Raw genomic sequence first — 14836 nt, forward strand, 5'->3', positions numbered from 1 at the left:
TTGTAGACGACACACTCAACTCTCGAGCATGTGTCTCCTTGGTCGTCTTTGGTAGGTAGCTAGTAGTAAGAGAAAGGGTTGTGTCTTTTTAGGTTTTATGTACATTATTGTTCTTGATTTAGTGTAGCGGGAAAGCAGGCAGTCTAGGTTACAAATACATATTAAGCCTATGACAGGTGCTGGGGAAGGCACCGCATGGGCAGGCATAGCATAGCCATAGGATAGCCTATTATAGGGCGGCCTTCTACTAGCCTAGCTAGGAAGGCCTAGAGCATGTTGAGCGAGATAAAAGAAATAAAGAAGAATGCGGCATGTTCGCGAAACAATTACAGTATAATAAAAGTCTAGCCTACCTTGGATACTCGACTATATACACAAAAAGCAGCTGGCAAGAGTAAATAGCATGCCAGTGGATATGATCTACAGTCTCTGAAATTGTTATGGTAGTAGTACTCTACAGATACTTACTTTTATTCAATGTATTTTTTTGAAAAAATCAATAATTTTAAGATATGATGAACTTTATTGTCATGTTCCAAACCAATGAAATATGAAATTACAATCTTGATGCTTGATAAATAATATAAAAAAAAACAACAAACTTAGAAATTATTAAGATATCAATAAATACATTTAAGGTTAGCTACACATTACGTAAAATATAAATACAAAATAGTTTATGGATATTAATGGCAACGATTTCTACCTCCGCAAAAGGAGGTAATATGTATTCACAGTTGTATAATGCTGACATAAGTTTTTTAGATCCAGCCGTACGCGGCGCCCCATTGTTTGTATTCCCACCATGCATTTCGGTGGAACAGTTTTTTTTTCTGTGGAGAACTCTATCTTGTATTTCTAGTATCTTTGTCAATACTGTATTGCATTATCTATGAAAGATTTGAGATTTGAGTGTGCAAGCATTGCTAACTAATCTTATTTTTTCAGCACTGGACATGCATGCAATTTGGTTTTAAATTTTAAAGGAAATATTTAAAGTATCTTTATTCTTCAGATAAAAATGACTTTCCTTGTCAAGGGGATCGGTCATGTTTTTGGCATTCGGAGTAGTTTACAAAAGGTAATGTATGCAGTCACCATTTACAACATGTTATGTTTATTTTGTTTTCACTCAATCAATCAATCTCAGTCAATCTTTATTTTCCCTCATAAACAAACAAAAAAAATCAGATGGAGGAAGTATAACTAAGGCAAAGCCTGATAAAATGTTGTAGTACCTTAACAAGAAATACAATAATTTATAATATATTGAAATAAGACATAAATAAATATGTATTTATGTACTCAACTCAACTTCCTATATTAACTTTTGAATTTCAGTAAATTTCTTATTAAAAATTGTACACATTGGCATAATAAAGGCAAAAAAACACCCCCTGTATTTGTTTCTAAGCACAACCAACGTAATGTAAACCAAAAAAACTTGGTGCTTTTTTCACAAAGTAAAGACATTTTCAGTCTGTTTCTTCAATATTTGGCTAGATGAATACTGAACCAGACTTTACTTTTTTGGAACTTTATGTCGAAAAATATGCATGATATAATTTCTACTAAGGAGGAGCCAGCAATGCAATATAATCCCTTAAGGTGCACTTTTCATGCTTTAGTTCACTTGACACCTCAACCATAGATTTTAGTCTAGTGGTTATATTTATTTTTATACCAGCAAAAATGCTTGGGAGAGTGTGATTAGTTGGACTGACCCTAAAATTAGGCCACAACTTTGAAAATAATAGGCTGCCACCGGGAGCGTGTGTCTATTCCCTATACTGCCTTACTGTGTTATGTTTACTAATAAAGTATCCACATGGGATTCGGTTATCAGGAAATTTGTGGTGTATATTTTTTAATGAATTTTGTCCATTAATAAGGTACTTAAGATGACACATGAACCAATATGCGCCTCCACCACATTTACCCTTTCAGCCATCCTTAACTGTCAGAGGACAACATCGTGTTTTCCCCTGAGTGGAGGGGGCATATGGACACAAAAATCCATCAATGAGATGTCATAAATATAAAAAGAAAAACGTTGACATGTCTTATTAAGTTTAAATGAAAATGTGTTTGCTTGGTGGCGACCTTTTCATTTTATTCTGGAGAATTTCTTAACATATAATGTGCAGAAGCAATATATTCTTATAGAATGTACATTTTATTCTGAAATTTCAAGATTACTGCCTGTAAAAGATCTTTAGCAATTCTTGCAAATACACAAAACTTCAGAAGTCACAGGTCATCAGTATGGCCAGTTCCAAGTCGAAGCATGACTTCTCCAGTGACAATGTTCACTGATGAAGAGATGATGATGAAAGAATCAGTGGTGAAGTTTGCCAGGGACGTCATCAGTCCACTGGTCTCCGAGATGGATGCCAATTCAAGACTTGATTCGACTGTAATTAAAGGTCTTTTTGAGATGGGAGTAAGTCAAAATTTATTTCTCTTCATCTGAAATTCTTGTACTGTCCCATTGATAGCTTACCTGCAGTTAATCTAAAGAGGAGGTGGAGGGTTAACATTTTCTCGAATATCATTTATTTCTAACATCTTATGAAGTACCTTAATTATTTGAAAACATACAAAAGAATCACAAATATAATCCATGCCCTATGCTTCAACACTTGTGTAATATTAGTAATAGCATGACTTGCAATTTTGGGCCCATTTTGGGATGCTTGTTCTACAGTACTCATAGGCAGATTTAGGGAGGCGGGGTCACCTGCTCTCCGGTTTTTCCACAGCCTTCTTTTATTTTTGAACAGAAAAAAAAAATCCCAAAAATTGCATACAGACACAAATAATACCATTATTGGATACTTATTTATCTGTATATGGGCTACGAAATTGGAGCTCCTTCATTTAGAAAAATCTAGATCCAGCTCTGCTACCGAGCTCCAAGAAAGAAAAGCTCTAATCTTAGGTATTTAAGCATACTACGTATTTTTCAATTAGTTCCCTTTAATATCTGGCTCAGTGCTGAGGCAAGATAGTATAATACATACTCCAAGTAGTGAAATGCATGCCATCGTGCAACAAGTTCAAAAGCCCATTTTATTTTTAGGGCATACGTATGGACTTTATTGAGTCAAAGCTGTAATTATCTATATTATTATTATTCACTTCAATTTTGCACTTAACTTTTTTTTTTAAATGCTCAGTTTATGGGTATTGAGACGCCTGTTGAATATGGCGGACCAGGTGCAAGCTTCTTTTCTGCTAACATAGTTATAGAGGAACTTGCTAAGATCGACACAGCGGTCAGTACTATGTGCGATGTTCATAATACAGTAGTGACCACAATGTTCAACCACTTTGCTTCCCATCAACAAAAACTTAAATATATGCCACGGTTATGCACAGACATGGTGAGTTTTTTCATATTTCCATCTTGTTTTGGCAGGGGTACTTTTTTTTTTCATATGAGAAACAGAATTAAAGCCAGGGCACTGGAATTAGAAAGCATCCATGTTGTTTAAGGTTTAGCTTTACTACACTCTTTAGTTTGAGGACTACTTTTCCATTACTTATTGTGTTATTTGTAAATTTTTAAGTGTTATTTAAATGTTTTTTTATTGTAATTTTCAATACTTTTTTGTAATTTATACATTTTATTTATAATAATTATAATCATATAAATAATAATAATAATAATTTTATTTTTTATGTCTTGTGAATTTATTGTACTGATTATATTATATTTTCTATATATTTTTATTACAATTTTTGCCTGTAAGTGGGAACGAAATAAAATAAATAAAAATAAAATTACAAGTGGAATGTACTGATTATAAATGATAGAAATGCTGTGCTACTGTAGTTCAGTATCTGTTGTATAGTGTCACTGCACTGTCTCTCTGCTTTGACCACAATGGAAATTTTGTTTTGAGCATTGACCTTCTTACCCATTAAATGATTTAAGAAGAAATTATATTTTAATCAAAATGTTTAAGATGCAGAATAAGAATTCATACTGCTTTTGTGGGAGTGGTTTGGCACAGTAGTTGTGGTTCTGCTTCTCAATGAGATTTGAGGTTCAATACTTCGCTCTGCATATTGCTTGTGTCCTTGGGCAAGGCACTTTGCAGCACCAACAATTACCTCTCTCCACCCAGGAGTACAAGTGGGTACCTGGTAGATTCAACCACATATGCACTGATTACAACTGCAAAACGGGAATTCTGCCCACGGAGCTGAGTATGCGTTTGATCAAATGACTCGCAGTGGATAATTTAAAGCACTTTGAGGCATTTTAGTGGGCATGGAGTGCTAAATAAGTCTAACATATTATTATTATTATTGTTATTCAATTTATTATTATTATTATTATTATTATTATTGTTATTGTTGTTATTATTATTATTACCCTCATCCCACGAATTGGGGTCTGTCTGTGTTTCTGTCTGTGACATTTGTGTTTGTCCTTCCGGGAGCATAACTCAAAATACTGGAAAAAATAGTGAGATTTGAACCCCATACGTTCGATTATATTTACACACAAAATGTGCATCTTTACCAATCGGCCACATTTCACCTGATACATCTAGCCAGTAATATTATACCCCTATAATATAACAACAACCAGCGGATAACAAAGATATTGTGCGACAGCAGGGCGAGGGTTTGTAAAATTAGATTATCTTGTTATTATTATTTGCATCATTTGTAGGTTGGCAGTTTTTGTTTATCAGAAACAGAGTCTGGAAGTGATGCATTTGCCCTAAAAACAACTGCAAAGCTTGACGGGGATCATTACATTATCAATGGGAGCAAGATGTGGATAACCAATGCGGAACATGCAGGAGTCTTCCTTGTTATGGCAAATGTAGATTTACAAGCAGTGAGTATGATATTCACTACAGCAGTTCTAATACAGGAAATCAAAACAAAGATTAAACATCCGTCCAACCATTTATTTTATGCACTATTCATGAAATCAGTGTATTCATTGTTCAATATATTTTTCAGTTGATTTTGTCCATCCATTCATTCATTCATTCCATCCCATCCATCCATTCCATCCATCTGTTCCATTCATCCATTCCATTTCATCCATCCATCCATTCCATCCATCCATCCATTCCATCAATCCATTCATTCCATTTATTATTTCATTCCATCCTTCCATCCATCCATCTGTACGTTCCATTCCATTCATTCTATCCATCCATTCATTCCGTTCATCTGTTCATTCCATCCATTCATTCATTCATTTATTCATTCATTCATTCATTCATTTATTCATTCATTCCATCCTTTCATTCCATCCATCCATTCATTCATTCATTCCATCCATCCATCCATCCATTCATTCATTCCATCCATCCATCCATCCATTCATTCCATATCCATCCGATTTGTCCATTCATCCAAGCATCGATCAATCGATCCATCCATCCATCTATTCTTTCTTAAATCTATCTTGATTAAACCATTTAATCCATCCAACTATTTACTCTCCTCATTTATTCATAAAAATTGCATTCATTAATCTATTATCTATTATTATCTTCCCCCTTCCCTTTCCACTTGCATACATCTATCCTTGTATATAGCGATCTATTCATCATCCATGCATCCATCTTTATTCAATCATGTTTTAGAGTTTTCGAAATGTATCTTTCCCTTTATTCATCCTTCCATCTGTTTATTCGTCCATCAATCCTTATATTCATCTATCACCATGTCCGTTGTCATGTCAAGCAATTTTTTTTTACTGTACCTAGTTTTAACTGTGCCACTCGATAAAATCTTAATCTCCATCACATTTAACTTCATTTAAGCCGCAATCGCACTGGATTTAAAATAGGGAAATTTTTACCGAGACTGTGGGTAACATTCCAATGGGTAAACTACCTGTCGTTCGCACTGGGATTTATCGACGTGGTTAGTTTTACCACAGGCCATGGTGAAACTAACCATTCGTACAGATTCAACTATTGGGGGCGCTAAATCGTGACGTTCACAGTGTTTCTTTGGACTAGGCCCACATCATGTTGTATTTGTTGATAATCGCGATGGATTGTCTCACCAAGACCTAGCACATTTATTAATGCTCCATATAAATCGGCCATTGAAACAAACCGAGTAAACAAGTGAAAAAAATGACAAAATTACTCAAAATTAAGACACTAGCAAACACGCGCGAAATTAATCAAGATGTTTGTGTGGGACGTTTTATTCCAGGTCACAGCTCATGCGTAATTGCCTGACAGCCTGAGGAAGGTCATTCACTGTGATGACTTGGGAAGTTTACCCGACTCGCACTGTTCGCATTGGACTTTCCTGCTAGGTAAAACTAACCTGGTCAGTTTTACTGGGCAAGCGGGACTCGGTTAAATTAACCGCGCGGCTTGGTTTCCTGTCAGGTAAACTTCCTGTGCTGTTCGCACTGGACTAATTATGGTAAAACTAGCCAACGTGTTGGTTAGTTTTACCAAAAAAAGTCCAGTGCGATTGTGGCTTTAGAAGCCGTCTAATGCAGCCACCGGCAGTATAAATCTTAGAGCCGCGGTCCTTCCAGAAGACACTGCAATTACACATAGACAGCCTTGCTGTCCACTGCTCAAACTTAGATTGGCTGGAGGTTTTATATTTTATTGAATGTCACAGTTTGAGGCTAGGTACAAACAAAATTGATTGGCATGAGGGGTGTTTGATGTATATGTTAAAGAATGCAGTACACCATACAGAAAAGGTGGTGTACTGTGTAATTCTTTCTGTCAATATTATGCATAATATTAATTTTATATATTTTTTTTTACAAATTGTGAGTTATGTCAATGAAGGTCATTTTTTCACCCTAGGGTTATAAGGGTATCACATCATTTATAGTGGATGGTGATACTGAAGGCCTAAGTATAGGAAAACCGGAGAACAAACTGGGTATCAGAGCTTCATCAACCTGTCCAGTGCACTTTGAGAATGTTAAAGTAAGTCTCATGTTAATCAACTAATCAATAAGCTCCTAGAGATAAGTACATACATTAGCTGGTTAACCAATAGTGGCTTTGACATTAATGTTCAGGTTCTATAATCAACCTATCAGTAAGCTCCTAATAAGCAAATATTAGAGCTCCGCATAGTAAACTATAGGAAAATTATTGTATGAAGGTTAGATTTAATGCTTGAACAAATTTTTGAATGCATTAAATCTAATCTAAGTATAATAATTTTCCATTTAGTGTACGATGCATGCTCTACTAATTGCTTTAGAAGTCAATTGCCGTCTTTAAATTTTCATAGTTTTTTTTATAACCAACTGTTGTAGCAGTCATCGGTTGCTATAGTGATATGATCAGTATACGTGTGCGTATTTACATTTAGCTGTGCGTATGCTGATTTTTGCTCCTGCAGTACGCGTTTAATTACACATCGGCAGTACAGTATGGATACGATGAATAAGTATTGTAATTTGTACTGTGTTAGAAAGAACTTGTTTGTAATGCTATTTTGATAGACTTTCGTCAAAGAAATAAACATTTCAACATTCAAGAGAGAATACAGTCCCTGACATCCTTTTTCGGGTCGATGCATGCAGACAGGTAAAATCATGCGATGATTTCATAACTAGGCTAGGCTACGGCATAGTAGTAGTAGTAGTAGAAGACCTGGGCGGCCTCCTTCCTGGCCGTAGGCCTACATCTAAATTTGTTCCTTGAGTCTTTAAAATAGGTCTAGAATAATCCTATTAAACATTCAGTTTGTTGTGTTTATGAGGGTCAGTTGATTCAATGAATTCCTTAATTGTTCATACTTAATATTCATACTTAATAGTTCTAATTAAGCTTGTTTTACGAAAGTACTTTTCAATTACAACTCAATTTTATATCGCGGTGCGCGATGTCTTCGTGGTGGTAATGAAAAAATGAGGAATTTTTTTGCATACGAGCCTAAAAAAAATCAAGCCAAGCGTCCACTAATTTTTCAATTAGTGGACGGTGGGGAATAGGCAAGTAACATTGGGAGTTGCAGTGATGACGACACAATTGACTTATAATTGTTATTATTCATCTATTTTGTTAAATCTTTAACCAATCAGATACTTGTTTTCTAAAATCAACCTATCAGTAACCTTTAAGTTACAGAAGCCCTATTATTCCTCTAAATCAGTACCTCAGTGGTGTGTCTGGAAGTCTTGAAATGGGAGGCTGATAGAGGGCGCATTGATTGAGTGGGGCTTGATGATTAAGTGAGTGGGTGATAGGTTGAAAAATAAGGTGATATAAGGTGGGTTTTTTGTTTCAAACATTTTCAATTGGGGAGACTAGGTGGGGGGTGGGAAGATTTTTTTTTATGACATATAGGGATGTAAGTGACTAAGGTAATACTATATGACATTGTCCCCCATCCCTCAACCCTGTTCCCCCTCCCCCCCCCAAATACTGTATGCCCTGTCTCTTTTACACCAGTACCTTAATATTTATTGATGTTTGTTCAGGGTTTTTTTTTTTGTATATCTAGTTTTAGGTGACCTGATGTTACTATCATTATTTATAAAATTTGGCAACAATATACATACTTTAACGTACTTTTATTTGAGTGTATAGCCCTGTAATACTTGCACCTACAGTGGCAAACCGCTTCATAGCCCGTCAACAATCTAAGGTAGGGTATCTAAACATAGCCAGCCGAGAATGACCAGCAAGTGGTTCAGACTCTCGACCATAAAGTTCAGAACCTGAATGGAAAAAAGCAGGGGGAGATCCAGAGAGCGATCAAGAGACGACAAAACCTTAAATTTGTGTTTTCTCGACGGCCGGAAATAACCTCTGAGGCGTTTTTAGCGTTCATTAATTTTTTTTGTTTCTCTTTCCTTTTTTTCTAGGTTCCAGTTGAAAATGTACTTGGAGAGGTGGGTCATGGTTATAAGTATTCAATTGAGGTCCTGAATGAAGGCCGTATTGCAATTGGAGCACAGGTACTGTATATTCCACAATAGATTTTTTCCAGACTTTGCTTTGCAAATTTGCCGCCTGCCAAGAATTCCTCTGGCTTAAGCCCACCTCTTTAAATACAATATTGTTCCAATTTTAGGGGGTGGTCTTATGGGGAATCTCCTTTTCAATCAAAAGGCAATTTTTTAGCATTGTGTGCCTATTCTGAAGTCAGTCATTTTTCTAATAGTTTTTGTAAAAGACAGGTAATCTCTACATTTAAAGTCATATGCTTGGATTTTGCCCAAGGAAAGGCTGGCACATAAAATTTAGCATAAAGTAGGTATGGGCTTATAACCAAGGTGGCCCTATTCCTGAGTAATTACAGTATTTTGAATACAATACAGTGACATCTCCCAATTACATACCTCTTTGTATGAATAGCACTGATAATTGAGAAAATGTTTATTCAGAGGGTTTGAATTTTTGTATATCATCTTGGTGAAAAGCTCTTTGTTGCACAGCAGCTTATCTCCCATGTCAAGAAGAACTTTTCATCCCAAAATATGGCTTGTATACTTTCAATAGAAATTTTTTTCTAAAATGAAATAATTTGGTGTTTTTTCACTTTCCTTGTTTAAGTCTGTCATAAGCAAAGTTTGTTAAACAATTGTATAAAAAGTTTTTAAATCAATTGCTTGAGGGGGAAAAATATATATCAAAATATTTAATATGATACATATTTACATAAGTCGCAAATATTCCAATTTTGCTATTGATTTTAACAAAGGTTTTGTTCTTTTACTAGATGATAGGCCTCGCTCAGGGAGTAATGGATGTTACCATTCCATATGTGATGGAGAGGAAACAATTTGGAAAACCCATATGGACATTTCAGGTATCTATATTACATTATACTAATATTCTTTCACATATTTATCATGGGTTTTCTATATACACTTGCGGCAGTTTGGCGCAGCGGTTGAGGTTTGGGCTTACAATCATAAGGTCGGGGTTTCGAGTCTCCGCTGTGCAGATTTGCTTGTGTCCTTGTGCAAGGCACTTTAGCTACATTGCTTCAGTCCACCCAGCTGTATTAATGGGTACCAGCAAACTGCTGGGGACTAACCTGCGATGGACTAGTGTCCCATCCAGGGGAAGTACAACTCTCATCCACTTCACACTACAAAAACTGGGGATAAGCTCCAGCCCTATGAGCCCCAGTGGCTTTTCTATATACACTACATGCATATATATTGCTTTGACCATTGTAAATTCTAATTTTTTTTTCCCGATATACAGTTTTTTCTGACATACTGTTAATACCTCCCAATTATCTGAATTATGACATCTTTATGATGTACTGTAATGGGATTATTTTTAAGTATCTATTTTGCCCATGTTATATACTATGAATATGTATTTTTTTAATAGAAAATAAAACTCAGGATATTCAGTACTTTTATGACTAGTTTATTTGTGACAGTACACAAGCTTTCGTGTACACAGTGCACTTCTTCAGGTGAATGTGTATTTTTATGTTACTGTAAGTTAGCCTACATCGATTGTTCTTTCAAAGATGATATTCCACTTTCTAAAGGTTTTCATTTGTCATTTTGATTGTAGTATTTTGTAATCTGACAGCAGGTTTTTTTACAAGCTCTGTTTCAGTTTTTTGCACTGCCTTCAGGTTAAAACTAAAACATTTTAAAGATAGAAGTGAAATGAGCATTGTTCTATCAATCAGTGATTTGCAGTGTCTGGGCTTACTGTTTAACATCTTTGGGAAGAAATTGGAAATAAAATTATCATGCACGTGTGAATTGCTTATTTACATCTATACTAGATGATGAAAGTCATTATATATCTTATTGTTCTTGTTTGCTAATATAGTACATGTTGGAAATACACACCCACTAGTGACAGCATAATTTATATATGTTTTACTTTTGTTGCTTTTTAATCAATATATTTGTTCCTTCTGTTATGTTTAATCATTTTTTTGTGTGACATTCCTTGGATTTAGTCTCATTCAGGAATAATCTGATAGACTTGTGTACTTTTAATCTACATTATTACTTTTTTTTTAAATAATTTCTGCTGCTGTTTTTATTTTATATACAGGGCATGCAGCATCAAATTGCTGATGTTGCCACAAAGATTGAAGCAGCAAGGCTTCTGGTGTACAATGCTGCAAGGATGAAAGAAGCTGGAATACCCTTCGTAAAGGAGGCCTCCATGGCCAAGTACTATGCATCTGAGGTATCCCTTACTCAATTTTGAGGCCCTGTCCTCTGTTTTATACCCCATATACAGTATAGTCATGGTGTGCCTGTATATCCATGGTCATGATATCATATCATCGTGACCATATTTAGCCAATGTCATATGTTTGGGTCAATTAAAAGTTTATAGTTTTTACAGGGCTCAATATGAAAATGCTGTACCCGTGCTGAGAGGCACATCTTCGCAGCCACAGGAAGTTCCAATTGGAAAAAGTAGAATGAGAAAAAATTACCTTGTAAATTAATATTAGGTGCCTGTATGTTGTGTCGCAAAAAACCTCAAGTTAGCTGTTAAATCTTTTGTTGTAAATCTGTGAAAAATGAATTGTTTTGATCTGTATTAAAAGTTTATAATTTATTGAATGGTTTTTTTTTTTTTCATTTGTTTTATTCATTCATTTCTTTATTTTCACATGATAACATTTTACCAGCAAGAAATGTGCAATTCATTTTTTTTTTTTTTATGAAATTTTTGTTGGGGCTTTTGTTTTTTATGTTTCACCTCAGATAGTATAACTTTAAAAGACCAAAATGTATGTACAACAGGAGTGTCCTGCAAATCGGGAAGGTATCCCGCACTCCCGCGAGCAAGCAAGAATCTCCTGGAAAATAACACATTTCCGCAAATGGACAATATTTGAATGTTTACCAGTATTTAGTACTGTATTATAACTGTGGTATCGCAGAAGTCGGTGCCAGTTGGTATAACCATCCACAGCAGAATATAATCAGATGTGTTATGTAAGTTCATTTAAACAGATCTCTCGGATGTTGCTTCTTTCAACTTGGGACCTCTGATACACTATCAAGGCAGTATGCATGCTGTGGGTGTAAATGATGAGTTTTATTTGGTTTTTCAAGGAAGCGATAGATAGTTCTATATAATGTTTTGGAATGAGTGCAGTAGGAACAGTTTGGTTTCCCAAACTCGAGGTTGAGGTTTCAATCCCTCGCTGTACATTTCGCTTATGTCCTTGAGCAAGGCACTTTTTCTGCATTATTTCTCTTTACCCAGGAGTATAAATGGGTACCTGGTGGGGTTGCCTGCCCCTGCGCTGATTACCAGCAGCAACACTTAAGCATGTGAAACCCATGACCAGGGAAAAGAAGCGCTTATTATCTGCAAAGAAAAGGGGCTATATAAATGTTATAAATAATAATTTAATTGAAAAGAACAGGTGCAGAAATTAAATGACCTGTCGCTAATTATTTTTGCTTGGAGGCTTATACTGTAGTTTTGTTTTTTAATTGATTTGTTGCAGTGGTACTCCCAAAATTGATTAAGTGGCTGATTAATTGGTAGATTGATTGATTGGTTGATTGGAGTTTGATAAATTGATTAATTTAATTGATTGATTGGATGTTGATAAAAAATTGATAGATTGATTAATTCATTGATTGATTGGTTAATTGATTATTCGCTGAATTGGAGGTTGGTTAATTGGAGGTTGATATATTGATTAATTGAATAATTGGTTAACAGTATTGATTGATTGATTGTTAGCTTATTAGATTGATTGATTATCATTGGTTTCTTTACTACTGCACAAGTGCCATGTCCGTAGCAAACACAATTTTTTCTGTTGTTTTGTAGGTAGCAACATTGGCAACTTCTAAGTGCATTGAATGGCTTGGTGGTGTAGGCTTTACTAAGGACTTCCCAGCAGAAAAATTCTTTAGAGATTGCAAAATTGGTAAGTTTATCCATGGAAAGTATCTAATTAAATTTTGTTTTGCTTGAGCAACAAGTGGATAAGCAAATTTGAACAAATACAACTGTAAATAAACACATTAATAACTGAAATAAATAATACAGTTAGTGGGCAATTTTATTATTACTTTTGCGAAAGAGAAATATGTATTCACGCCTGTCTTTCTGTCCATCTGTCTGAATGTTAGTAAGATTACACAAAATCTAAGGAATGGATTATCATAAAATTTAGTGGAATGGTACATAATAATCTAAAAAAGAGATGATTAACATTTGGGAATAAAAGGCCTACAAGCAAGAAATGAATTGGTTTGTTTTGAACTCAATAATTCATTGGCCTCTACTAAAAATTATATAAGGAATTGCTTAGCTTTTAAAAAGAATCAATGTTATCAATCTAATCAGAAACATTTTGAAAAAAGGTATAGTTTTTTTGATATACATCCATTTTACTAAGAATATCTATGAACCAGTGGCAAATCATAAAAATATAGAACTGTATTTTTATATGTCTATTATTACTGTAGGATGGTACAGGCTGTGTATCTTGAAAAAAAAAAAAAGAAAAGGCCTGGGGACAACAAGGTCATGGTCATGGAAATTTGATTTTATTTTCCATTGAACTTATCTTTAAAAAATAAAAAAATAATAGTATCACCCATACACTGCCTGCTTATTATTCAGTATACAGGGCAGAGATATTCAATTTATAGAGTGACTGCTCTAGTATTTAAAATATGTTTCCAATTCTGTCCACAGGCTGTATATATGAAGGTACATCAAACATCCAACTGAATACAATTGCAAAGCAGATTGAATTGGAGTTGAAAAGTTGAAAGAAATTCTACCTTTGGCATTTATCATAATATGGTAATTGGTAGGATATTTCAAAAGTATGTGTTTTTGAAAGGGTAATTTATGCTACTATTAGAGGTCTGTAACAGTAAAAGGAAATATTCTTGTTAGTCTGTGTTGAGATTGGTTGAGTCTAGACATGCATAATACACACAAGGCCAAGCCTTTTTCTATATTTATTACAGCCAGGGAAACTTCCTAGCCTTTCCATATCATGTTTTAATGACACCATGCTGCTTTGACTAATATTTTTATCTGCAGCCCATTAGTATTACCATGATTCTAAATGAGGTTGTGGAGGGGGTGTTTATTCAAAACGGGGCATTCATTTCAATGCATATATATTAAAAGTTTTACCATGATTAGTCTAGTTTGAACAGCCCAGGAAACTTCTTTCAGGAAAACTTACCGAGACGAGTGGTTAGTTTAATTGAGTGGATTGTGCCCAGTAAAACTGACAAGGTTAGATTTACTGAGCCAAAAAAACATGTCTTAGTTAAACCCCTGAGTTATTTAAGCATTACTCAATGGATTATGTCGCGGATTAGCGTCCACAATTCAGAGCTCAGTTAGTTTTACCGTTTCTCGCAGTAAAACTAACCAGATCAAAAAATCAATGTGCGGACAGAGCCAAGATTTACCTATTTGGATGTTACCCACGGTCTTGGTTGGTAAAATCTTACTTTTTCTAAGTCCAATGCGATTGTGGCTTTACAAAAAATATATGGATTTGAAAGCAATATTGTTTCATTACAAGGTCCTGATACATTAATAACTTATAGACCAAGCCTCCAACCAGGAGAAAAGTATATTTGGCAAGGACAAGCCAAACCAGTCACTCGATTTTTCATTACAGTTATTCATACAGGGTTACCAGTAAAATGAGAGCTATAAAATCTGACATTTCCTTATGAAGTGTTTAAACAACAGCTGTTTAAAGAACAATATTTGAGAATCAGTCTGCAAATGATTTCGGGCATTTCTCACGCAGAAACCATCATCAAATCCTTAAAAAGTGTTGTTTTTAACATTGAAAATTGGGGAAACAACAGCACAGCATGATGTATAGATATATAAAGGTTAGTTTAGTG

General features: G+C 34.9%; 1 protein-coding gene across 2 annotated transcripts; it reads left to right on the top strand.

The window, feature by feature from the left end:
* The first annotated feature begins 11 nt into the window (after positions 1-11).
* Positions 12-14745, top strand: LOC117110979 (short/branched chain specific acyl-CoA dehydrogenase, mitochondrial-like). Of its 2 annotated transcripts, none has more exons than XM_033253832.1 (11): positions 12-51; positions 1016-1081; positions 2195-2443; positions 3180-3386; positions 4688-4858; positions 6825-6950; positions 8846-8938; positions 9703-9792; positions 11019-11156; positions 12774-12873; positions 13650-14745. In XM_033253832.1, the coding sequence occupies exons 2-11, from the start codon at positions 1022-1024 to the stop codon at positions 13724-13726; spliced, it is 1311 nt and encodes a 436-aa protein (XP_033109723.1). In that variant the 5' UTR covers positions 12-51; positions 1016-1021; the 3' UTR covers positions 13727-14745. The 2 variants fall into 2 exon arrangements, with proteins under 2 accessions (XP_033109723.1, XP_033109724.1); XM_033253833.1 differs by lacking the exon at positions 12-51 and adding an exon at positions 73-92.
* The last annotated feature ends 91 nt before the right edge of the window (positions 14746-14836 follow it).

The sequence above is a fragment of the Anneissia japonica genome, unplaced genomic scaffold (assembly GCF_011630105.1).
Source record: "Anneissia japonica isolate Jap-2015-1 unplaced genomic scaffold, ASM1163010v1 scaffold573_len2283161_cov171, whole genome shotgun sequence".
Lineage (NCBI taxonomy): Eukaryota > Metazoa > Echinodermata > Crinoidea > Comatulida > Comatulidae > Anneissia > Anneissia japonica.

Coding starts and splice junctions, on each gene's coding strand:
- LOC117110979 (XM_033253832.1), top strand. CDS start 1,022: ATGACTTTCCTTGTCAAGGGGATCGGTCATGTTTTTGGCATTCGGAGT. Junction 11,157..12,773: donor CCAAGTACTATGCATCTGAG/GTATCCCTTACT, acceptor GTTGTTTTGTAG/GTAGCAACATTGGCAACTTC. Junction 12,874..13,649: donor CTTTAGAGATTGCAAAATTG/GTAAGTTTATCC, acceptor TTCTGTCCACAG/GCTGTATATATGAAGGTACA.